The 24,939-nt window shown below is 47.5% G+C and overlaps 1 protein-coding gene across 3 annotated transcripts in view; it reads right to left on the reverse strand.

Moving 5' to 3' along the window:
* The window catches only part of FBXW8 (F-box and WD repeat domain containing 8), a 63,230-nt gene that overhangs the window by 25,288 nt on the left and 13,003 nt on the right, over positions 1-24,939 (reverse strand). For all 3 annotated transcript variants that reach the window (XM_083717304.1, XM_083717303.1, XM_083717302.1), the window contains 3 exons: positions 20,773-20,937; positions 19,307-19,395; positions 6,690-6,847 (listed from right to left, as the gene is read on the reverse strand). In XM_083717304.1, the coding sequence (XP_083573430.1) occupies positions 6,690-6,847; positions 19,307-19,395; positions 20,773-20,937 (412 nt within the window). The remainder of the gene's footprint in view (positions 1-6,689; positions 6,848-19,306; positions 19,396-20,772; positions 20,938-24,939) is intronic.

Raw genomic sequence — 24,939 nt, forward strand, 5'->3', positions numbered from 1 at the left:
TGCATGCAAAGCAGATGCTCCTCCAATGATCTATGGCTGATCACTGTGACAAGTTGGACCGTTGCTCCATCTAGCTCAGTACTGTCATCACTGACTGTCAGAGGCTCTCCAGGGTTTGGGGCAGGGAGTTTCTCTCAACCCTACCAGGAGATGTCAAGGATTGAACCTGGGACCATCTGCATGGAAAGCTGATGCTCTACCACTGAGCTATGCCCTTTCCCCTCTGTTTGCAACTCTGGGCCAATCACAGCAAGAAACTCTCGCTCTTCATGTTTCTCCAGCACAGCTTACAGAAGTTCAAGGGGAATCGGAGCTGGTAACATTTCCTTTCCCCATCTAAATTTAACAAATGGGGAGAATGCTGGCTTCCAGAAGGCTGAAGAAAGACTCAGAAGGCAGCTGCAGACGGACTGCAGACATCTCCCCCACATCCCAAAGGAAGCAAAGCTGGAGTGTGCTAATGAAACGGCATCCAAAATTTTAAACATATTTATGTGCACTTCTGCAAAGATTATTTTGGTGCCTTAGAAGCACTCCCCCACTGAGAAATAATGCCCATAATCTCGGGAGCTATCTAATGGCACTCTTTCTGAAAGATTTATACCCCTTGTCCTGGGAGCAAAAAGCCATCACAGAAGCCATTTTGGGGTTGTTGTTGACTTTATGTTATTATTAGGGATGCATACTTGAATTAATCTATTTGCCTAAACAATTAGCCACCTTGTTCTGCGTGCAACAGAGCCAAAACTGCAATTAGGCTTCCATCAAAGAGCCAAAAAAAGAGAAGGAGTCCCAACTAAAACTGCCCCAGTGGAGCCATAAGGCACTCCGAGTCGGATTTTTCCAAATTTACTTTGAGGCATAATGGCTATTATGTTGATTGTTTGAAAGGTAAATAACAGCTAAGCTGGTTTTTGAAAAGGGGGGGGGGGGAGGAAGGAAGAAAAGCACGGAACAGCAGCTGCCCCCCCCCCCGGCTCCATAAAAACAAGTTAACACTTTTTTTAAAAAGCGTTAAACAAAAAATGAGCACTGCGAGCATCATGATCAAGACTACAGCCCTGCAGAGAGCAAGCCACCCAAGTCCAAACCACCATTGCAATGGTGGTGGTAGTTATGGAGGTTATTTTAGACAACAGTCATTGGGTTGCTTCTGACATTTTTAGGCTGCTTTAAAAGAGGGTGGGGAAGCTCAGGCCCAGGGGTCAGATGAGGCCATCTCCATCGGGCTTGAGGAGCTTCCTCCAGGGCCCTGCTTACATTTCACCCTCCTTGAGAGCAGCTGCCTGCCTGGGAATGTGCGAGGGGACCCTTCTCTGAAGCCCTGGAGAACCGCTGCCAGTCAGTGCAGGCAATATTGAGCTAGATGGAGCAATGGTCTGATCCTGCATAAGGCAGTTCTACGTGCATGTGGACAAGGCAAGATACCCTTTGCAAGAATCCAAGGGGAGCCCTGCCTTTGTTTGCATGAGCGCCACCACAAAAAGGGGGTCGTTTCTACCCACCTTCCTGCAGCAACACAAAAACTTTTCGTGGTGTGAATCAGACCTGCGCAGGGCAGGGGGTGAAAGCAAACAGTGTCTGAGTGTTCCCCCCTCCCCAAACCTCAAGGCTGTGGCTCTGTGCCAGACCCAGGCAAGCATGGAGCAGATGGAGCCCTGGCAAGGCCCCCCCCCAGCCCCTGCATTAGAAGCATCTGCTTCATTACCCAGAAAACCTTCCCCTGCTTTATCTAATGCTCCAGGAAAAGCATTTTGATTTGATTCATTTCGGGTAAAGGCAACGTGGAAGGCAATTAGAGGAGTAAAATAACAACAAAAACAACAAAGAACCCCAAAGTGGAAGGCAGCCAGTGCTGACAATGGGAAACAAGGCGAAAGAAAATAAGGAGTCTGATCACTTGGAATTCGAACGCCACAACTGTGGATTCGGATGCCAAGCCACCTTGGGCTTCCAAGGGTAGGTGAGCACAAGGGATGAGCCGGCAAAGCTGGGAAGAGATTCCACCACTTCTTCGGTGTGTGGCTGGTGTGTGGCTGATCCCCGTTTGGGCTGGGAGGGAGGGAGGCAGGGAGCCCAAACAGAAAGTGAAGCCGGAGCTAGTGGTAAGTGGAGTCAAAGCCGGAGGCAGATGGAGTCAAAGCCAGTAGAAGGTGGAGTCAAAGCCAGTAGCAGGTGGAGTCAAAGCCAGTAGAAGGCAGAGCCAACTCATTCTACTTGTCCTCATCTTATTTCCTGCTGAGTTCTACAAGGTCAACAATGAGGTAGAGGAGAATGAGGGGAAAGCTGACAGGCAACCCATTGGACTGGTCTTAAGTAGGAAAGCAGGCAGGTATAGGCTGGCTGAGGGCAGGGCAGGGCAGGGCCCCATTCACCCTACTGGCTGAGTCTCTACTCATGGCAAAGGCTAGGAAGCTATGAGGATGATGACATTGATTTGAACAGCGTAACCCCCTTGCAGTTCCCCGGTGGGGAGAGAGAAAAAGGCTTATGGGTGCCAGAACTTAAGGAACATTTGAAGCTGCCTAAATCCCAGAGGCCAAGGCCTCAGAGGCAGCGACTCTGAGGAAGAATAAAATGCAACTGAAGGCAGGTTCTATCACCATCCAGATAGGATCGCAACTGAACCACCAGTTGAAGCTGATATGTAAGCCCTAGGCACCATCTTATTCTATTTATAAGAATATTTATAAACTGGCAGCTCCTAAAAATATTGTGATGGTGTATGATAAAATCATTAGAACATCATTAACATTATAAAACACAGAACAAATAACCAAAGCTGAATTAAATTACCATATTTTTTCGTGTATAACACGACCCCTATTTTTTGGGACTCCAAATAAAGAAATCCCCCATATGCACAATCTATGTATAAGACAACCCCCAAATTTAAAATTGAAAAAATTGGGGGGTGGATATAGTCTTATACGTGTAAAAATACGGTAATTCTCTAGAAAGTGGATGGCCAATTGTCATGTATCCATTCGCTTTGATTACTGAATTGCAGGGATTTGGACTAGAGGGAACCTTTGGGTCTCATCAGTCTCTGCAACTCTGTAATTCTATGATGCCAGTTGTGCTTTCAATGGCAGTGATGGATCTGAGCTGAGTGTCTATTCCTCCAGAAGAAGTGTAACCCAATCCAGAAAGGGCAGCTCCTCACCTCTTAAAGATCTTAGCAAGATCTTCTGAGAGTTGGACTTTACTGCCTCCTCGTCCTGTTCCTCAGGATGAAAATGGCTGAACTGCCAAGGCCTCTTCCTCTTGGCTCCCTCATTTCTATAAGACTTTGAAAGAAACACAACTGCTGCTTCTACTGCTGAGTTTTCGCCTCCCTAAAAGAGAGGGAAACCTTCCCCAGAGCAATTCTGATTCCTTGAAACGTTTAGCTCCATCACTGCATTGTGAAGAGAGACCATTTTTCTCCAGGGTTAGCTTGCAGAGCAGGGATAAGCAAACGAGAAGGTCCCAACTGAGCTAACAGCTTATCGCAGTGGTAGCCAACTTGGTGCCCTCCAGATGTTGATGGACTACAACTCCCATCAGCCCCAAGCCTGCACTGTCAACAGTCGAGGGGGAAATGGAGGTCCATTTCGGCAACTGAAGGGTGGATTGTGTTTGGCTACCCGTTTTGTAGAGGGTGCGAGCAAAAGGACGCCATCAGCGAGGTGACCCACAGAACTTGCTGCATCGACTAGCAGGCTGTGAGAATGACAAGGCCTCCTCTGAAGGGGCAGGAGCCGCCTTGATGGCTCCTCGCGAAGATCGGCTGCCAAGGGCATCGCAGCTTGAGCTCTGCTGAGCAGGGAGAAAACGGTGTCGTGTCGAACGCGTTTGCAGAGTGGCTTCAACAGAGCAGGCCGGCGGCGCTGCCTCCTATTGCTACCAGATGGCTTCTCGGTGCTGGTCGCATGCACACACACGTATGCAAAAGAAAAGGAAGCAGGGGTTGAGGAAAAGCACGAAATAAAGGCCTTGAGGTAGTTTTGAAAACAGAGCAAATTATTTTGGTCTCTTCTCCCCTGCCGCTCCAGATGCAAAAGAAAAGTCTCAGCAAACTTACCCTTTTAAAAAGGAAAAATGGGGTGGGAAGGAAAATAGGGGAAGGGCTGCAGCTTCAAGTGGATAGAACATTCGCTTTGATGGCAGAAGGTCCCAGTTCAATCCCCATCGTCTTCAGGTAAAGATGGGAGAGACCCTGGTCTGAAATCATGGAAAGCTGCTGCCAGTCAAGGTAGGCAGTGTGGAGCTAGATGGACCTATGATCTGACTTGGGATAAAGCAGCTCCCTCTATTCCTATGTGCCATTGGGAAAGGACTGGCAGGTGTTTTTGGACTATACCTCCCATCATCTCTGACCATTGGCTGTGCTGGCAAGGGACCATAGGTTTTGTAGTCCAAGGCGTTAGGAGGAGAGAGGCTGCGGAAAGCTGACTTAAGCCCTCTTCATACATTATGAGCTTAGGTTTCTTAAACAATTAGAGTTTTTTTATTGGTCAAATGTTGTCTATTTGATGGTTACAGTTCAGTAACACAGTGCCTGGCAGGCTTAAACAGTAGTATGAAATAACTACAGAACTTACAATTGGGGCGGGGGGGGAGATCCAACACTTACCTACTGTATATAAAAATATATTACCGTATTTTTCAATGTATAAAAATTTTGGGGGTCATCTTATACACGGGTTGCTTGCCCACTCAGGAAGAGTAGACGGTGACAGTACCGTCAGCCAGAGCGGGGGATCGTTGGAAAACAGCTCAACAACTGCCCAGTGAACTTACAAAAGATGCTCAACAATGTTTTTGCAAAACTCAACAACTTTCTTAATTTTTAAACTTCTTAATTTGGGGCTTCCAGAAATAGGGTGTTGTTTTATACATGTGTTCGTGTTATACACAGACAAATATGGTCTATCCTGCCATTTCACTGCACCACAGACGGCAGGTTGTAACTGTTTGAAATTACTGTAAAAATGAAAATAAAGATAAAATCTTTTAAAACAAATAAAACACATTATAATCCATTTAAAAAGCAACTACAGCAGAGGAAGCAAGGCAAAAGCTTGGTGGAACAAAAATGTTTTTACCCATCAGCAAAAGGCAGCCAGAGGGGTCCATCTGTGCTTTACGGTGAAAGCTATTCCACTGTATTGGTGCAGCCACTGAAAAGGCCCCACCGCTAATCATCCTCAACAGTCCTCAGAGAAGGGCCTCTCCTTCAGATCTTTGGAAGGAGGGAGGAGGTGGTCCCTTGGGTGTCCTGGGCACAAGCCATTGAGGGTTTTACAAGGTTATTACTATCATCACTCTGAATTGTGTCTGGGACCAAACTTGTAGGCATGTGTTACTATTAGCATATAAAGCATACCCTCCAACATTTCTCCGATGAATATGTCCATTCTACTGTTCTGTTCTGTTCTGTTCTATATACCCCACCCATCTGACTGGGTTGCCCCAGCCACTCTAGGTAGATTCTAACATGTATAAAAACATAATAAAGCATTAAGCATTTTTTAAAGAAAACTTCCCTATGTAGGGCTGCCTTCAGATGTCTTCTAAAGGTTGTATAGTTACTTATCTCCTTGGCTTGGAGGCTGCATAATTCTATACCCTCCGGCCTTTCTCCAATGAAAACAGGGACATCCTAAGGAAAAGTGGGACATTCCAGGATCAAATCAGAAACCAGAATGGCTTCTGTACATCCGGGACTGTCCCTGGAAAATAGGAGCACTTGGAGGATCTGTATAAAGCCCTTAACAACTTGGGACCAGTTTACGTTACCCCCAACTCTTGGTTTCTATCTCTCTCGCTGTAAAGTGCAAATCAGAACGATCAGCCCAGGAGGTGCTAGGAGGACAAAAACGATAAACAGTCGTAATATCCTTTGCATGTTAAACATGATCAACGCAACAAGTTTGGACAGGCCTTTTTGAGTGCAGCTGCACAGGTGGCCATGCTACTTCCGGCAACAACCACGCTTGCTCATTTGGAAAACATGCCTAACAGAGGGCCTCTAAATCCCACAGAAAGAGACTCCCCCCCCCCCCTCTTGTCTCCCTCTGCAAGTGTGCATCCAACACACATTTTTGGCCACGGACACGTGCATTTCTTTTGCAGGCCAGCCACCTTCTCTTGCTGTCCAAGAAGGAGAGGCAGATCAAAGCTGATCCACAGACTTTCTTTTGCTGTATATTTTCTGTGTGTTCAGCACACCAGAGATGGGGCAGGGGACGGGGAGAGGAAGGGAAACGAGACAGAAGGCCCGGGATTTGCATTCATCAAACAATATCTGGTTCGCTCTTTTGTCTCGTGAGCTGATCTCCCTGCATCTCAAGAAAAAGGGGGGAGATAGAGAGAGAGCCAAAACAAGTTGTTTGCTCAAGACGAGTTTGGCTGGGCTGCAGCCTGGCACGGTTACCCCGAGTGGCAGCTCCAGGAGGAATTAAAAGCAGCCGTTTTAATGGGCAGCGCGATCCAAGGCCTCCTAATGCACCGAGGGTTACCAGCCAACTTTTCCCCACATAAAAGCAAGTGTGAGCACACACATACACACACACACGTTGTGTGCAGAAAGGATTAGAGTCGCTGCCACAGAGACACACGCGAGCACACAAAAGCTGGGCGCAGCTGCTGGGGGGGGGACGCTTTTAGAAAACAATATTAGGAAAGAGTCGCCGTTAACTTACCATCCTCGTAAGCTGCCGCTGCCAGGGAGCTGTTTATCCTCACAAAGGAGGCGTGCGGCCGGGGGCCGGGTTCGGCCAAGCCGCGCTCGGGGTCCAGGGCAGGAGCGGTGTAGTCCCAGGTGCGAGTGTCCCACAGCTTCACATCCCCTGACGTGTAGCTGGAAGGGAAAGTGGGAAATGGGTTCAAAAAAAAAGCGAGCGTCGGGAGTCAGGGGGAGCCAACGGAGAAGGAACTCGGTGGTCGTGGGCAAAAGCAAGGTGTTTCTCTTCCCGTCCACCATTTCCTCCTCTCGGCCTCCCACTTCGACAGGAACAAGACCCTTTTGCAAATGAGGCTGGACTGCTCTTGGTTTTCCTTTTCTTTTTAAACTCATGCTACCAGCTGCGTTCACAAGTGAACAAAAGGGCAATGCTGGGTGTGGGGGAACTTTGGCCTTCCTGGTGTTGCTGAAGAGAAACTCTGATCGGCCCCTGCAAGTGTGCCCCATGGCTGGGGGAGATGGGAGTTCAGCAGCATCTCTCCAGACTTGCAATACACACACAAAAAAGGGTACTGTTTTATTAGAAAACCTCCAAACTCCATATTGTTTATTTATTCAGGAAATTTATATATCACCTGGTCAGGGGATGGGGTGGGGTTGGGATTATCCAAGCAGTGCAAAAATCTGATTACGGTATACGCAACACATGACAAAAGGTAACCCAAAGAGAAATATACATTAAAACATCAATTAAAAAAACAAGATAAAACCAATAAAAAGTTGGAGCAAATGCACCTTATTAACTAAGACAGGTTTCCTGAAATGAAAACATTTTCAGCAGGCCTCTTAACATAGTAGAGTTGTGGCAACTATTACTAGAGGAATGTGCCTTTCTTAGGCCAACTGAAAGAGTCACAAAACAGGTGCAAGCTTTTGAGTTACGCAGGACTCTTTTGTTGGACTAGATGTGGAAAAAAGGCCTGTTGCTCAAGCCTTCCTTGCCTGCGTGTTTTAACAGTCTTAAGGCAGAACGCAATAAGACAGTAGCAGACTTTCAGGAGCTCTGCAGGTGTCAAGTTGCCCCCAGGACTCCTGGGGAGGCTGGTCCCCCGCCTCTGCAAATACAGCAACCAGCTGTCGCTCAGTTCTATCCTTAGGCAAAACGCAGAGATCCCTTTTTGGCTTTCCTTTCTTAACATAGGGGAATGTTGCTATTGTACTCAGGTCCTCCTTGCGGGCTTTCCATAAGTATCTGGCTGGCCTTGTGAGAACAGGATGCTGGACTCAGTGGACCTAGAAAATCCTCAGAACTCGATACGGCATTGTACCTAACAGATGTTGCATCTACCTCAAGCACCACTAGGGTGATTAAGATAAGGCTCAGCCACTTTGCTGATGCAAGTTCTGCCATGCTGGGAGGTAGCAATGCCACGGGACGGCGGCAGGGGATGGGATGCAACAATAAGCTTGCGCTTGGGTCCTGCTTGCGGGTTTCCCACTGGGGCATCTGCTTGGCCACTATGAGAACATGAGGCTGGACTAGATGGGCCACTGGCCTGACCCAGCAGGGGTCTCTTTTTTCCATCCTTATGTACAGGTAGCAAAACAGACCCCTAGCACTCTATGACTTGGAAGCAGTTCCCTCTGCTTGGATGCGATGAAAGAAAATCAGGGGGGAACTCAAAAGGAGAGTGTCACAGAAGAGCTTCCATTGCACGCAGTTGGAACGGATGACCAACATAAGCAAGCATGGTGGTGACTCTTAAATAGGGGTTGGGGGGTAGTTTTGGTCCGGTGGGCCAGATCTTTATCTCCCCACCCTATGGTCCAACTCTTGACAGGTGGGTGAAGCATATGACATCAGGTATAATGGAGTCGTTGTTGTTTGTGGGGAGAGGAGGAATGCTCTGTCAGGCCAAATGGGGAACTCTAGCAGGCTGAATACTACTTGCGAGCCAGATCTTCCCCAACTCTCACAGGTTTTCCCTCCAGGACTGCTGACAAACAGTCTCTTCCAGGCCTACCCGAAGGAGCATAAAACCTGACAAGGAGTGCTGAGGCCATTCTGTTGTGTCTATGCTGCTTCCTTCCTCAGGACCAGTTAGGACAAGGACAAGAGTAGAGCTTCCCAGGCCTTTCTGAGATGCCAAATCCAGCCTCTCACTGATTCCAAGGTTCACTAGGGAGTTCTCCGCATCTCAATTTTTTTTTGCAACAAAGGATGCCGCAGCATCAAGCTATTCAAGACACAAGGGTTGTGTGGTCAGGCCTCCTGAAGTTTAAGCTTTTACTTAAAGGAAGCTGTTTCTTGGAGGAGGGATCTCAGATTTTGACAGGACAGATAGCGTTGGGGAAGTGGGGAGGAGAAGCTCATCAAAATCCCCACCAACCACGTGGCAGCTTTTGAACTGAAGAAGAAATGCCAGGAAGTGCCATCATCGGTCTCTCGTGAAGGGGTATGCTTGGCCCATATTTAGTGACGTGCTATAACTCAGGGGTCGCCAACTGTTTTGAGGCCAGTGGGCACATTTGGAATTTTGATAAAGGGCTGTAGGAGCCAGTCACAAAATGGCTGCCATGCGTGGGGGGGGGCGCCGTCACACATCACAAAATGGCTGCCATGACATATTGGCTTGTGAGACAGAGCCACTGAAAGCAGGAACTGAGCAGCAATAGCAGAGAGCTGCTCATGCATTGTGGATGTTTGAGGGGATGTTTACAGAGACCTTTTGCAGGAGCCACAGGGGGTGCTGGTGAGCACGCTAGCGCCCGCAGGCACCGCGTTGAAGACCCCTGGCTCGGCTTCTTATGCATCCAGTTTCTCGAGCCTGCTGGCAGAGACCGAGGCGCGAATGAGAACCAAACAAAGGAGGTGCTTCAGCCAGGCTGACTCTGCAAGAGGCAGAACGGAGCTGGGTGTTATCCCAACGAAGTGGCAACTTCCCGGAGAAAAAATAAATAAATAAATAAATAAATAAATAAAAATAAAAATTGGAAAGCTGCGGAAAGCTCGAGTCGCCAAGCCAAAATCAATCTCTCTCCAGAGCCCCAGATGTCCTTATCATTGCCTAATGGCAATTACACTCAGCCAATTAAGACTCGGCTATCACTGTTGCATTGTTAGTAAGCCTTTGGCCCCTAGTGTTGATGGCTGTCTAATTAGTGTTTGTGCAAAGTACAACTGCAAGATACGCCACGCAAAGCTGACAAACACACCCCAAAATAAGCCGTCAATAAGAGGATCGTCCATAGCACCACTGCTGGCAAACAGCTATCTTTTGAAGAAGAAGAAATATCTTACTGATGAAAGAGTGGGAGACATTCTAAACTAGTCAAAACTGAGAAGTCTAGCTGATTCCTGGTTGATTGGAAAGAAAGAGACAGGAGGCTGGTCACTGCACACCTAGAAAACCTAAAACCAACAGCTCATAAACTCAAAATTTCTGCCGCTGGGCTTCATAGGTGAGCACATTCTGGAGGGAGGATGAAAAAATGAATAAGGCCTTCCCACCCTCCATGGGTGCGAGGCCCTTGGAAAGTTAATAATGAGGGAATGTGGCTCTCAAGTTGAAAACTGTCCCCAACCCTTGATTTAAGGCATCTCAGCACTCTTCGTTGCTCTTCCAAGAGGGATTCTTCCACCTGCTTACATTTTAGAACTGATTTATTGTAATTATGATGTGTTTTTTGTTATCTCTGCATAGTCACACGCATGCATGGGTTCTGCAGCTGTGCAGACACTGCTCAGGAACCTTCCAAGATTCTGGAAGCTGCTGGGCAGGGAGTACAATCCTGACAGATAAAAGAAAGTACTTCTTCATGCAGAGCAGCGTTAAACTATGGAACTCACCCCCACAGGAGGCAGGGACAGCCACCAACTTAGATGTCTTTAAAAGAGGATTGGACAAATTCACAGAGGAGAGGACTATGGTTGGCTACTAGCCACAGCGGCTATTCTCTGCCTCCGCAGTCAGGGACAGTAATGCTTCTGAATACAGTGGTACCTTGGTTCTCAAACTTAATCTGTTCCAGAAGTCTGTTCCAAAACCAAAGCGTTCCAAAACCAAGGCACGCTTTCCCATAGAAAGTAATGCAAAATGGATTAATCGGTTCCAGACTTTTAAAAACAACCCCTAAAACCCCTAAAAGCAATTTAACATGAACAACCCCTAAAACCCCTAAAAGCAATTTAACATGAATTTTACTATCCAACAAGACCAGTGATCCATAAAATGAAAGCAATAAACAATGTACTGCAGTCACACAATCAATCAATCAGTAGCTGAACTGGGTTCCATGCAGTCACAAAAACAAAACACAAAGAGCTGCAAAAGCAAAAACACAAAATAAATAGCAAAAACAGACCTCAGCGTAACACTCAAAACGGAGCCTGTTCGGCTTCCAAAAAAAGTTCGCAAACCGGAACACTTACTTCCAGGTTTGCAGTGTTTGGGTTCCAAGTTGTTTGAGTACCAAGGCATTTGAGAACCAAGGTACCACTGTACCAGTTGCTGGAAACATTGGGAAGGGAGAGAGCTCTTGTGCTCATGTCCTGCTTGCAGGTTTCCCACAGGCATCACGTTGGCCACTGTGAGAACAGGATGCTGGACTAGATGGGCCATTGGCCTGATCCAGCGGGCTCTTCTAATGTTCTGATCCTGCTTTCTGGAGGGTGCAAATGAGTAGGAACTCAGTCCTGCAAGGTTCAGGCACACCAGGCCATTCCCAGAGGAAACTAAGCAGGATTGAACTGCACGTGCATCAGGTCACTCTTAGGAGGTCCATCCTGCTTTCCGCTGGGTTGAGCTGAAGGATGCATCTCTACCTGCCACACACCTGACATCAGGTGTGGGGCAGAGGCACCTGGTTTGGGGGGGGGATGATTCTGCATGCCAAATGGAGAGGTCTGGCAGACTGAGTCTTGCCCATGAGCCAGAGGTCTCCAGCTTATACTTAGTGCTCTATACTTAGGCTGACATTTTGATTTAATGAGAGCCAATGTGGTGCAGCAGTTAAGATGCCAATCTAGAACCTGAGAGACCAGAGTTCAAATCTCCCACTCAGCCATGAAGGCTACTGGGTGACATTGGGACCAGTCATTCGCTCTCAGCCTAACCCATCTCACCGGAAGGGTGGGGGATGGGAGCAGGAGAACGATGTACGCCACCTTCAAAGGTGGGATGCAAATAAATAATGTGATCTGCGAACCTGGTAGATCCCTCAGTTTCAAATTTCAAATATATTGTAAAGGTAAAAAGGTAAAGGTACCCCTGCCCGTACGGGCCAGTCTTGACAGACTCTGGGGTTGTGCGCCCATCTCACTCAAGAGGCCAGGGGCCAGCGCTGTCCGGAGACACTTCCGGGTCACGTGGCCAGCGTGACATCGCTGCTCTGGCGAGCCAGAGCCGCACACGGAAACGCCGTTTACCTTCCCGCTGGTAAGCGGTCCCTATTTATCTACTTGCACCCAGGGGTGCTTTCGAACTGCTAGGTTGGCAGGCGCTGGGACCGAGCAGCGGGAGCGCACCCCGCCGCAGGGATTCGAACTGCCGACCTTTCGATCGGCAAGTCCTAGGCGCTGAGGCTTTAACCCACAGCGCCACCTGCGTCCCGAAATATATTGTACTTTTACTGAATTAACAAGAAGATACTTATATTTATTGCATTGATATCCCTCCTTTTTCTCCAAGGAACTCAAGGCAGTGTATGTGGGTCACTCCGTCCTCATTTAATACCCTGTGAGGTAGGTTAGGGTGGGGGGGGGGGGAAACAGCGACCGGTTCAAAGTCACCCAGTGAGCTTCATGGCTGAGTGGGGGATTCAAACCCTGGTCTGCCAGGTCCTAGTACGACACTCTAACCACTGTGCCATACTGGATAGATGGCAACGCTAGCATGGAACCCACCGTTCGCCAGGTGGAAGTGGAAGAAAACAGCCCCCTTAAGATGGCTTCATCTCGTCTATGGAGGGGGGGGGGGCCGAACCCTTCAATTTCACCTCTCTTCCCATTCAGTCATGCGAGGAGATTGATTGATAGGCACTTGAGCTGTGGGGCCGAGAGCGCCTGCTCTCTCGTCACTCGCCTTTCTAAAGAGCCCCATGCTTATGGCCTGACATCAGAGAACTCAATCTGGCAAGCGCGTGTTTATCAATAGCACTTTGCGCTGCGGCGGTTACGATGCTTGTTTTCTGGGTCAGACCTTGGATTCCTTTTCATTTGGAGGCTGCGATGTTTGCGGTTACCTCACCCCTAATCAATGCTGGATACAACCAGCCTTTTCTATGGCTGCGTGTCTCAGATGCGCACCTTAAAGTGACAGTAGCCTGTGACACGTGGGCCTCCGGTTTCAAAACAATGCAAAGACCTCTTTCTTTCTTTCTCTCCCTCTCCCTCTCCCCTCCCTCTTCTTCTTTCCAGGCTTACAAAAAAAGCCGCTAAGATGGCACTGCAAAATGCAGACTTCTCAAGGACACTTGGTGCTGTAGACAATTAGCATACAGCAGATTTTTTGTTTAAACAAAAAGAATAGCAAGTATCTGCAGATGGGGAGTTCAAGTTGTTCCTCTATGAATCGCATTCTGGAGTCTAAATTCTCTTCTGCCTTAAGGAACAATTCCAGATTAGAGAAATGAGTAGCTGGCTTGGAGACTATCGATCTGTTTTCAACTCCCCTAATCTCTAGCCGGTGGGGTGGGGGGTGGGGGGAATGCATCCCCTTCCCCAGTCATCTTCACCCTTCTCTCTAATTCTTCGGTTGGTTTTTATTGACGTTAAGTCAACCAATATATAAGAACTGTTAGATGCTATGGGCTGCGGCTAGTTAAGATGTACTCATAGCGGACCCGGTGAAATTAATCACTGTGACTAACTTAAGCCCATTGATTTCAAATGTTTGTACCATGAATATGTGGCCAGTGTTGTGTAGCGGTTAGAGTGCTGTACTGGGACCTGGAAGAGACCAGGGTTCAAATCCCCATTTGGCCATGAAGCCCACTGGGAGACTTTGGGCCAGTGGCTGCCTCTCTCAGCCTGTATGGCCAGCAGCCAGGGCTGATGGGATTTGTAGTCCAACAACACCCAGAGGGCCACAGTTCCTGCACCCTCCCTAGGGGTTAGCAGGACCAGTACTTTGCTTTATAAATTCACATGCTCATTAGGAATAGCCAGAACACACCACGGAACAGGAAAGTTTCCTTCAAAAAAAAAAAAGAGAGAGCTTGCTTCTGGTAAGACCAGTTTTTCTATGCATCTCTTATTAGGTAAATTGAGGCTCAGGATGATTGTTGTACATGGTTTCAGTGGGCGTCAAGGCAGCTAACATGCGTAGGACACCTTGGGGGCCTCGACTCCCACAGCGGAGCTCTAAAATTAGCCCTGTTGATTAGGTTATTATTTCTTCTGTTTCAGACAACCTGTGGTGGAGGGGACTGGAGGGGGGACGGACGGACGGACAAAAGTCAGTCTCCTTCTAAAACCCAGCTTCTTTCTCTAAAGGAAGGCCGTCACAAAAAAGCACACCTTTGTGTCACTGCAACAGAAGAGCTGGCAGGAAGGCAAGCAGTTAGGGACACATGGCCAAGCTATACCGTTCTGGGCACTGAACTCTTTGGTTAGGTGGCATGTGTGACTGACAATGACCCAGCCAGTGTAGGGATGCCACCCTCTATGGCTGGGCCGTGCCTCCCTGCTGGGCTTTTCTTTCTCGTGGGGACACAGAGGTGCAAAGGGACTGCGTGGAGAGAGATAGAAAGTGTTGAATGCAACTGGGTAGATAAAGAGTCTGGCTGGAGAGAAGGCAGCTTTCCTACATTACTACTTCTGGAACATGGCTAGGGACCAGGAGAAGGGGAAAGCACAGGGGCTGTTCCCTTCGCACCCTATTTGTATCCTTCCTGGAGAAATGCAACTGGCCACAGCCAGAAACATGAAGGCCTTTAAGCAGTGCATTTTTAAACTATGGAACTCTCTCCCACAGGAAGCAGTGATGGCCACCAACTGGGAAGGCTTTAAAAGAGGACTGGTCAAATGGAGGAGAAGGTTACCAATGGCTGTAAGCCATGATAGCTATTGCTCTGCCTCCACAATGGGGGGCAGGAATGCTTCCGAATACCAGTTGCTGGAAAATCACTGGGATGGAGAGTGCTCTTGTGCCCTGCTTGCAGGCTTCCCACTGAGGCATCTGGTTGGGCATTGTGAGAAAAGGATGCTGGAATAGATGGACCACTGGCCTGATCTGGCAGGCTCTTTTTCTTGATTCGTGTGCTTCAATACTGGCTCAGGGAGGACCACAAAAGCCCTTGCTTCTGTAGTGCATTTACACCCCACATTTTTCTCCAAGCAAGTCAGGACTGCACACATGAACAACAACAGCAACAACAACAACAACTTCTTCATTTATACCCTACCCATCTAAGTCACTCTGGGCATCTTACAGCATATCTAAAAACATAATAAAAACATAAAGCATTAAAAACCTCCCGATACAGGGCTGCCTTCAGGTGTCTTCTAAAAGTTGTTCTTCCCCATCCCAATTAATTCCCACTACAGCCCTGTGAGGTAGGTTACACTCCAAGGGCACCCAGTGGGCTTCGTGGCCGATTGGGAATAGGAACTCTGGTCTCTCCCAGGTGTTAGTCTGACACTTCAACCCCTATACTACACTGGCTCTTCTAAGATCAAGGTGAGAAGGGTTCTAGTTTCAGTCGAGATATTAAGACCTGCCAGAACTGTGGCATGCAAGACCTGAGTGAGACAGTGCTTTCACCAATGATGATTCACAGGAACTGCTGTTCAGAGGCATGATGCTTCCAACAGTGGCCAGCACCAAAAGTTTACTCTGCTTTTCAGAAAAGAACTGGTCTTATGATGACCATATCTAATCTTGATTTTATGTCCCCTACCCCAAAAAAGGGGGGGGCAAAACCACAGTGGATGCTGCTTTGGGTGGTGTTAGATTAGACCCCCCAAAAAAAGCTTGCAAAATGTCTGGATCTCACAGAGGGAAAGCAGTGGCTGAACTGCCGTGTGGCTTGGCTGCTTCCAAAATGGTCTTTTCACATATCAGCAGCTCTCCAGCTAGACCGAATCTGCGCAAACATCCGCCTCCCTGGGGTCCTCAAAATGTCACGAGCCCCTCTGCCAAAGATACCTGAACGAGGCCTCGCACCAGCTGCAATCTGAAGCCACGTTTCAAAAGGGGGGGCGCGGGTTGCAAAAATTAAGACCTTTGAAGGGGCACAGTCAATACCGACTTAGCTATTAGTGGGAGGCAATCAATTCTCAACATTTCATCCTGAAAAAGAAAGAAAAAGAAAAGCGGAGGAAAGAACTACTCTCTGAATTTAGTTCAAGCTGCCTTCGTCTCCGCCACTCAAAGAATCTGGCATTAATGGAGCAGGAGATATATATTTATTTTATACAGACAATTGACTCTAATCCTACTCTACAAAAATGTATCATTAAAACGAAGCGTTGCTGTAAAATACCATACATTGATTTATGGCAGGGCTGAGCCAATTTCACAGTTCGTATGACATCACCACTTCTACTGAGCGCCCGCTTGGTGGCTTCTGAAAGACTGGGAGGGTGGAAAGCGGGGGGGGGGGGCGTGCTGGGAGGGGGTGAGGAGAGAGAGGGGGGTGGGAGAGGGAGAGAGGGATTCTACCTGATCTATATACTCCAGTCTAGGTCAAGGTAAGATTACTGATTAACCTGGGACAATCATTCTCAAAGCCACCCCCCCCCCCTTTTAAACCGTAGGATCAGAATTAATAAGGCTCAGGGCATTAAAAGACCTGCGTTAATAAACCTTTTCAACTCTGCATTGCAGATAAAGCAATTGTGGTGATAAATAGAAACGATGTGCCGTTGTGGGAGTGGACAAATCTCTCTTGGGTGGTTCAGAAAATGCAGCCCAGGGGAGACATTCAGCACTCCAATACAAACCCCATTCCAAGGCATGAAGAAAGGGTATCAAGCAGAGTTTAGCTTTTAACTACTGTCATTGCTTCTCTCCCCCCCCCAACAGCATTTCAGCTAAAAGCCACAATAATAAGTTTTATCTCTGTTAAATAACAGATTCAGTTTTATGGTTTGGGGATACATCAGTCAGGCTCTTAATCCAACGACAAGCCGAGGCTCTTGGCAGGGGAGGGGGGAGGTTAAAAAAAGAAAATCTCAAATTCCACTGAGCTAAATGAGTTCACCTCCCCAACACCCCCTTGAGCAGCCAGTTCTGGAAAAAAGAAGTGTTTTGAGAGCTTTCAAATTTCTAAGCCCCCTTTTAGGCAAATAAGTGACTAAACCCCTGTAAGTAACATCAGCAACAGACACAGTTTTACAGAAACCATCTTCAATTAAAAAAAACCACACACACAATCCGTGGATCAATCAATGCTTTCAGCTCTAGCATACTTAGTTACTTAGGCAGTAACTTTTTCAAGCACAGATTCAGGCTCCCATTTCCCATTCTGTCGCCTCTGCTGTCCTGTCAACTTCTCTCCCATAAGGACCAGTGTTCAGCCCCCTTAAGAGCTCCAGCTGCAGCCCAGCTCATGACTTCTTCATGAAGAGCAGTGCTAAAACTCTGGAACTCGCTCCCACAGGAGAGGCAGCGATTGCCACCAACTTGGATGGCTTTAAAAGAGGACTGGACTAATTCGTGGAAGATAAGGGTATTGATGGCTGGAAGCCACAAGAGCTATACTTTGCCTCCACTGTTACTAATACTTCTGAATTCCAGCTGGTGGAAACCATACGGGCATGGGGTAATAGTGCTTATGTGCTCAGGTCCTGGGTAGCCACTCTGAAAAGAGGATAGTGGATTTCATGTCTTAACTTCACAGGACCAAACTGGCTTGCTCTCTTCTTAGCCAAGATGTGTGTTTAGTGACCCATCATGCAAATACCTAACATGCCCGAGTTTGATTTCCCCCTCTTCCCTTCCTTCCCCTTATGTCATTTTAAGGGTTTCTTTAAAACCATAAACCTGAGACTGCCTATTATTATTTTTAACTGATAGTATTTATGCCACTCTGGGAGCTGAAGTATGGTGCACAAATGCTCTAAATAAAACAAACAGGCAGGCAGGCAGGCAGGCAAGCAGACAAGTCTCCTTCCAGGGTTTCTACTGGAATCCCCAAGTTTAACAGAGAAACCTCTTAAGTGATTCATCTCCTTGAAATACCAGTATGCTTAATCAAATGCTGTGGATATTAGGACCTGCATGGATACTTAACCATTTGTTTCTCAGCGGAGATCCCATGAGCTGCTTAGATATGCCACTGTCAATGTATGGAACGTTTTCCTGAAGCCAAGACCAAAGTTTTGAAATCAGCTGGCTTTTGGTGATCAAGTTTTATGGTCTCTCTCTCTCTCTCTCTCTCTCTCACACACACACACACACACACACACACACACACACATATATCTGGATTTTCAGAATTTATTTTGAATGTATTACATCAGGGGTCAGCAAACTTTTTCAGCAGGGGGCCGGTCCACTGTCCCTCAGACCATGTGGTGGGCCAGACTATATTTTGGAAAAAAATATGAACAAATTCCTATACCCCACAAATAACCCAGAGATGCATTTTAAATAAAAGCACACATTCTTCTCATGTAAAAACACACTGATTCCCAGACCATCCGTGGGCTGGATTGAGAAGGCTCTTGAGACGGATCTGGCCCCTGGGCCTTAGTTTGCCTACCCATGTATTACATCTTGGAATTTTCAGAGGTGTAGTCATGTTAGCCCATTACAGAAAACAAGGAAAATCTTACAAGGAAAAAAAAAACAGATAATTTTTTTTAGCTGCCACTTCTAAGACATGTAGTAAATCAACAGCAAAAGAGATGTGATACCTTTGTGTTGCTAGCAAATTATCTGAATTATGGATACTATTCTGGTTAAGTTTGTAAGATCTGTGTAACTGGCCAGAAAGACTGGATGCAAACACACACAAAGCAAAAAATGATTGATTGTGATAGCAGGTTGAGCCTGGAAGATGGCTACTTTGTAGAGCTGTGTTTGAGAGTTATAGTCTTAAAGCAAGGATGGGAAACCTGTAGTCCCCCAGATATTTGGTCTACAACTCCCATCAGCCCCAAGTGTTAGGGATGATGAGAAGTATAATTAGTCTGGCAACACCAGGAGGTCACTGTGGACTGTATCCAACATTCTCTGTTGAACCTGCTGTACTCCTTTAGCCTGACATGCAACTGTGCCTGAAAAAATTCCCCTCCCCTGAGAACCTCAATTAGGCTGTCAATTCAATTCTTCTAGGCAACACTCAACATTCTCGGACCCTTAGCACAAGAACATTTGCTCCAGTGGGTGGCAGAATTTAAAGGCTGGGCAACAAAGGAATCTAGCACAACAGCTGTTTTGGCATAAGCTTGTTGAGCAACAGCTGATTCTTGTAGCCTAACAATCTCTGAATACGAATGCACGTTTTCCCTTGTGCAACAACCTTCCACCAGCTCAATAAGTATACAGCTAAGCAACTTTAACTCACAGCTACATTGGATACAGCCCATTGCATTGGCCACGCAACATCCAGTGAGGCTGCCGGTGGGAGGATAAGTGTTCAGTCTGCAAAACAGAACTCTCGGGATGCCAACTACCACGTACTTACCCGGCAATGACCACCCCGTCGCAAGAATGCACATCGCACAGAACTTTCCCAAGTTCGTACTGCAGCTGGCTCACGGCGCCAATGCGGTTCTGCAGAGGAAGACAAGGGAGCGGCATTGGCCCTGATCAGCCACGTAGCAATCCGAACCATTCTGCTTCCCCTTCACCAGAAGGGTCATAGCTCTGTGCATGCAGGAGGCCTCCACGTTCAATCTCGACCATCTCCAGGTAAGGCTAGGAAAGGCTCCTGGTCTGAAACCACAGAGAGCTGCTGCCAGTCAGAGCCAGCAACACTAAGGTAGATGGTTCGAGGGTTTGACTTGATAGAAAGCAGCTTCCTGTGTTCCTGTATGCAGGGGAAGGCTCAATAGCAGGGCACATGCTTTGTGCCCAAAAGATGCCAAGCTTGCCCCCCAGTGCCTCCAGATAGGGCTATGAAAGTTCTCTGTCTGAAATCATTGAGAGCTGACACCCATCATATGCCTCTGCCTAGGTCACCCACCCTCCTGAGCCGTACCTCTCACCAGCCTGGCAATAATTTAATTCTGATTATGCCTCTTGCTTGCCTCTGTGTGTGTGTGTGTGTGTGTGTGTGTGTGTGTGTAGGTGTAGCACGTGAAAGTAAAGTGGTACCCACTTAGAGTGAAACAAGGATCAGACAGACACAGCTTTTGGAGAAAAAGAAGGTGAGGTTTTATTGCTGAGCAATAATGGACCCAGTTGGAATCTTTTCCAAAAGACTGGGACCCCGAAGCATACAAATCCTGAGCAAATCACAGATCATGAGACAGTCACAGACGCCAGCGAAGAATAACCAATTAGTGTGCATCTGCCAGGCTCCTAGCCTTGCGCAGAGTTCACTCCCTAACTTCTGCTTTCCATTGTCTGCACAAATGATGCGCAGTCTGACCTTTTCCCTAGTTCGGACAGAAGAAGGAAATGAGACTCAGGGAATCTCCTGGCCTTACCTCCCCCAGGTTTTGTGGTTTGGCCCTTCCTGTTCTGTGGAATATTTTAGCCTGCATTTGAGGGGGATTTTGTACCAGTGTCTCTGATTCATGTCTTCCCCTTTCCTTCAGGGTACAGGATGTTACTAGGTGAAAGGTTGGTTCCGGACTTGCGGTTCCAAGCAGTTTGCAGTTAGCTTAGGCAAAGCTTTCCTTTGATTCAAAATGGATTATAAAATTCACTGTAAGCCCTGTTATATGTGAGCATATATGAATATATTGATTACTGATAACTGATTATATGAATAGCATAAGGGTAGCATAAGAGTGGCCCCCCTTTTCTTGATTTATAGGAACTAGCTTATTATACAAGGTTAAAATTTCCATTCATCACTCTGCTGACTTTTGCCCCTGGCCCAGCCTGTCACAAGCATGCAACCCTCAGGCTAAAACAGGTCCCCCACCCCTGCCTAATAGAGTCATAATGGATTCCAAAAGAAGAATCCCCCGCAGAGTTTACCTTCCAGTTGGTTCTTAAAACCTGCTCCTTCTCCCGGCATTCCCGGAGGGTCCTTTTCCAGAAAGGAGAATCAGATATTTGACTGTTGGGCAGGTAACCTTCTTTTTGGCACAACCGGAACCAAAGGAGCTGGTCTTCTGCAAGGACCTTCCAGGGCTTGCTAACCTAAAAGCAGCAAGACAGGTATCAGCTCTAGACAGTGCGTTTCTTGGAGGCTGGCAGCATCTTCATGCATGGAGTTAAAAGTGAAGCCTGGCTGTGCTGTGTTATAATGGTCTCTCTTCCCCACCTGAGAGGGGAGAGTTGCTGTCATGCTTACAGGTCCTGCCTACAGGTTTCCTACGAGAATCAGGTTGGCCACTGTGAGAACAGGATGATGGAGTAGGAGGGCCAGTGGCCTGATCCAGCAGGCTCTTCTTATGTTCTTAGAAAGCGGACTCAAGGATTGTTACAAATACCGTATTTTTCGCTCTATAGGACGCACCGGACCATAGGAGGGGGAGAACGGGGGGGGATTCTCCCCCTCTCTGTGCAGTGCCCCTTCAGCGAAGCAGTAGGAGAAATGGAGCCCCTTCCATTTCTTCTCCCGCTTCACTGAAGGGGCGCTGCGCAGAGAGGGAAAGTTGCGCAGCGCCTCTCCAGCAAAGCAAAGCCAGGAGAGCAAGAGGGATCGGTGTGCACCGACCCCTCTCGCTCTCCAGGCTTCAGGCGGCTATCCGCAAGCCTTCGGAGCTCAGCGGGAACTCCTGCTGTGCTCCGAAGGCTTGCAGATAGCTGCCTGAAGCCCCCAGAGCGCAGCCTTTGAAGCCTCCGCAGGGCAGTGGGGTGCCTTCACCCCGCTGCCCTGCGGAGGCTTTGCGCAGCTAATCCCAAGCTAGAGCAGCGAGACGGAGCGCTGAGCAGCGCTCCGTCTCCCTGTTCTGGCTTTGGGCTTAGCCGTGCAGCCTGCATTCGCTCTATAGGACGCACACACATTTCCCCTTAATTTTTGGAGGGGGAAAAGTGCGTCTTATAGAGCGAAAAATATGGTAAATCATACACTATTCCACAGTCAATTGGAAGAATGGAAGAGACAGGTAAATACAAACTGGTCTACTGGCAGTTTCAAATTAATAAGCAGCTTCCTTACAGGTTCTGGGCTGACTTGTTGCTCCCTCCCAAACCAAAAGTTTTTTACTGAAAACACCAATGAGAATATGTTGCAGGCGAGGGGTGGTCAGGTGCACTTAACTCCTGCATACTCAGTAAAACAAGGGAATACAGAGGCAAACACATCCAGCAAGTGTGTGTTTGTCTACTAAAGCAACGCACCACAATCTTTTGGTACCAATGTGCAAGGTCATTTACTGGAAATCCTTCCAAAGCACATCAAATCTTTATTGATCAATGACGAGAATTAAAGAAGCAAAATAAGAAGTGTACGGAACATATTGTCTAAATGGGTCTAGTACCGTTGAAAACAATAAATAAAAGTAGCACAGAGTAACAAGGGCACCAACATCTTAAAAGTTGTAGTGATGTCACAAACTCCTAAGAGGAAAATTACAAAGTGCCTGGGGTCAGTTCATGGTGGGTTTTGGCAACACTGAAAGTGATAGATGCACCCGATCGTCCTGGCAGATTTAATAAAAGTGGTTCAATAAAGATTTTGTGTAGATCTTGACCCTTCCAACGCCTATTAATTGCAGCTCTTGATGCTACTGGAAAATGAACTTGCTCTCCTTTCCCTCCACTTCCAATTCCTTTTCTACCCTGACCATCAGTCCTCAGCCAGTGGGGTAGAGACCCTCCAGGGGGGCAGAGCAGCAACATTACTGCAGTAGAACTATACGGTGTAAAATGAATTCCCAAATGCATGTTTGGCCTAAAGGGGGGTCACCGGTCTGAATAGGTTGAGGACTCTTGACTTAAAAGTACATTTAGAGCACAAAGCTTATGACAGCGCAAAAAAGGGGGGAAAGGGAGGGGACGCACAAAACCCAATCTAAAATAATTCATTGGCTCCTCAAAACCTGGGTGAAGAGATGCATCCTGCCCAATGATTGAAATAAGTAAAATGATGGTGCCAGACACACCTCCAAAGGGAGAGATTTCAATAAACAGGATACCAACACAGAGAAGGCCCTGCTATGTGTCACCTAAGAACAGTACCCCACCTCCACCTTAACATTCAGGCAGGTCTATACAGAAGGCAACATAAAGTCCCTTTGTTCCTCTCTGCTGTTATTCCCCCCAGAATAAACCTTCATGTGGGCTTATCGGCCACTTTAGTTAAATTGCAGCTCAGTGCCTGCTCTCTCTCTCGCTCGCTCTCTGTCATGCCATATGCTGTAGATCAGGGGCAGCAAACTTTTTCAGCAGAGGGCCAGTCCACTGTCCCTCAGACCTTGTGAGGGGCTGGACTATATTTTTTTTTGGGGGGGGGGGGAATGAACAAATTCCTATGCCTCATAAATAACCCACAGATGCATTTTTTAAAAAAGGACACATTCTACTCCTGTAAAAACACACAGATTCCCGGAGGATCCATGGGCCGGATTTACAAGGCGACTGGGCCGGATCTGGCCCCTGGGCCTCAGTTTGCCTACCCATGCTGTAGAGATATGAAAAAAACAAATGCTCTGCTGAATCAGACCGGCAAGGGGGGGCATTTAATCTAGGGACAGCTGGCGTGTCGTGCTCCAGGTCTTTCTGTACTACAGTTCCCATCAGCCTCAGCCGAAATGGCCAGGGGTCAGAGGTCATGGGAGCTGCACTCCAGAAATATCTGGATGGTGGCTACCCGGGGTTTAAGGAACATGATGCACACCTGGGGGGGGGGGGGAGAGAATAACTTCTCACTGGCTGCTCCTGTGCTTTGGAGTGCCTTTTCTGAGACCAGGCCTCATCTAACCCTCTCTGGAAACCTTCCAAAGAACAGGTAAATGTCTTTTTTTAAAAAAACCAGATATGATTCAGACAGGCCTTTCGCCCGACAGGCTGATTTGCCTTATGGTTTTTCCGCCATGTGTGTCTTTTTTCTGTTTTAAATCGCCCACAGTTTTACTGCCATGTTTCTGCCCACTCTGGTTTTCAGGATGATAGAGAATTGCCTTATACTTAAGATTCAGACCATGGGTCCATCTAGCTCAGCACTGTCAACACAGGCAGGCAGGGGCTCTCCATGGTTTCAGACGAGGCTCCCTCCCAGCCCCACCTTGGATATACTGGGGACTGAACCTGGGGTCTTCTACATTCAAAGCAGATGTTCTGTCACTGAGCTACGGCCCTTCTCCATCAGCAGCAGAGATTAATGTGGGCTTGTTCCTGTTGCTCTGAGCCCCAGATACATGCAGCAAGAAATCTCACCACAGAGAAGACTCGCTATCATGCTGCTACCCTCTGGACCTCTTTTAGAGGGAGCACATGAATAACAGCCTCAAATGATGATTGCAGGGTTCGGGTCGATTCATATGGGGTCCTTGAGGTATTGACATTCTGAGCCGTTTAAGGCTCCGTTCATGACACTAATCATAAAACTAAGTAAAGGGAGGGAAGCACTCCCAAAATCATGATGCAATCTCTCATGGAGAAGGCCAGATGTTGCAGGCTAGGGGGTCCCAAACCGTGGTCCATGAACTTCAATTTGGTGGGCTGTGCCATGTCTGCATTAAATACACTGGTTTTTAATTGGATTTTTAAAATTACGGCTTATATTCAAATATATTTCTTACATTGCATTTTACTGTTTGACAATCTGAATTCTGCAGAAGGCAAATTCTAATGCAATAAAATACAATAGAAAAAATAAAAACAGCAGGAAAAGTATGATTAAAAATTGCACGGCAACTAGCACAGTGCCTTACAATTGCTTCAACATGCAGAAAAATCACAGTGGGGCAAGCCAAGGCAACCAGCAATTTTCAGGTATCCCGCTGGGAGCAGGGATTTTGGGGAACCACCGTTTTAAGCCAAGCTCAGATTCCTTTAGGCACTCAGAGGACATCTTAAGGCAGTGGTTGTAGAACCTGAAACTCCCCTTCTCAACCCTGACCTTTGGCCATGCTGGATTGAGCTGGTGGGTGTTGGAATGCCACAGAAGAAGAGTTGAGTTTGCATTTGATATCCCGCTTTCTCACTACCCTACGGAGTCTCAAAGCAGCTAACGTTCTCCTTTCCCCTCCTCCC

Source organism: Podarcis gaigeae (assembly GCF_964106915.1).
Source record: "Podarcis gaigeae genome assembly, chromosome: 16".
NCBI lineage: Eukaryota > Metazoa > Chordata > Lepidosauria > Squamata > Lacertidae > Podarcis > Podarcis gaigeae.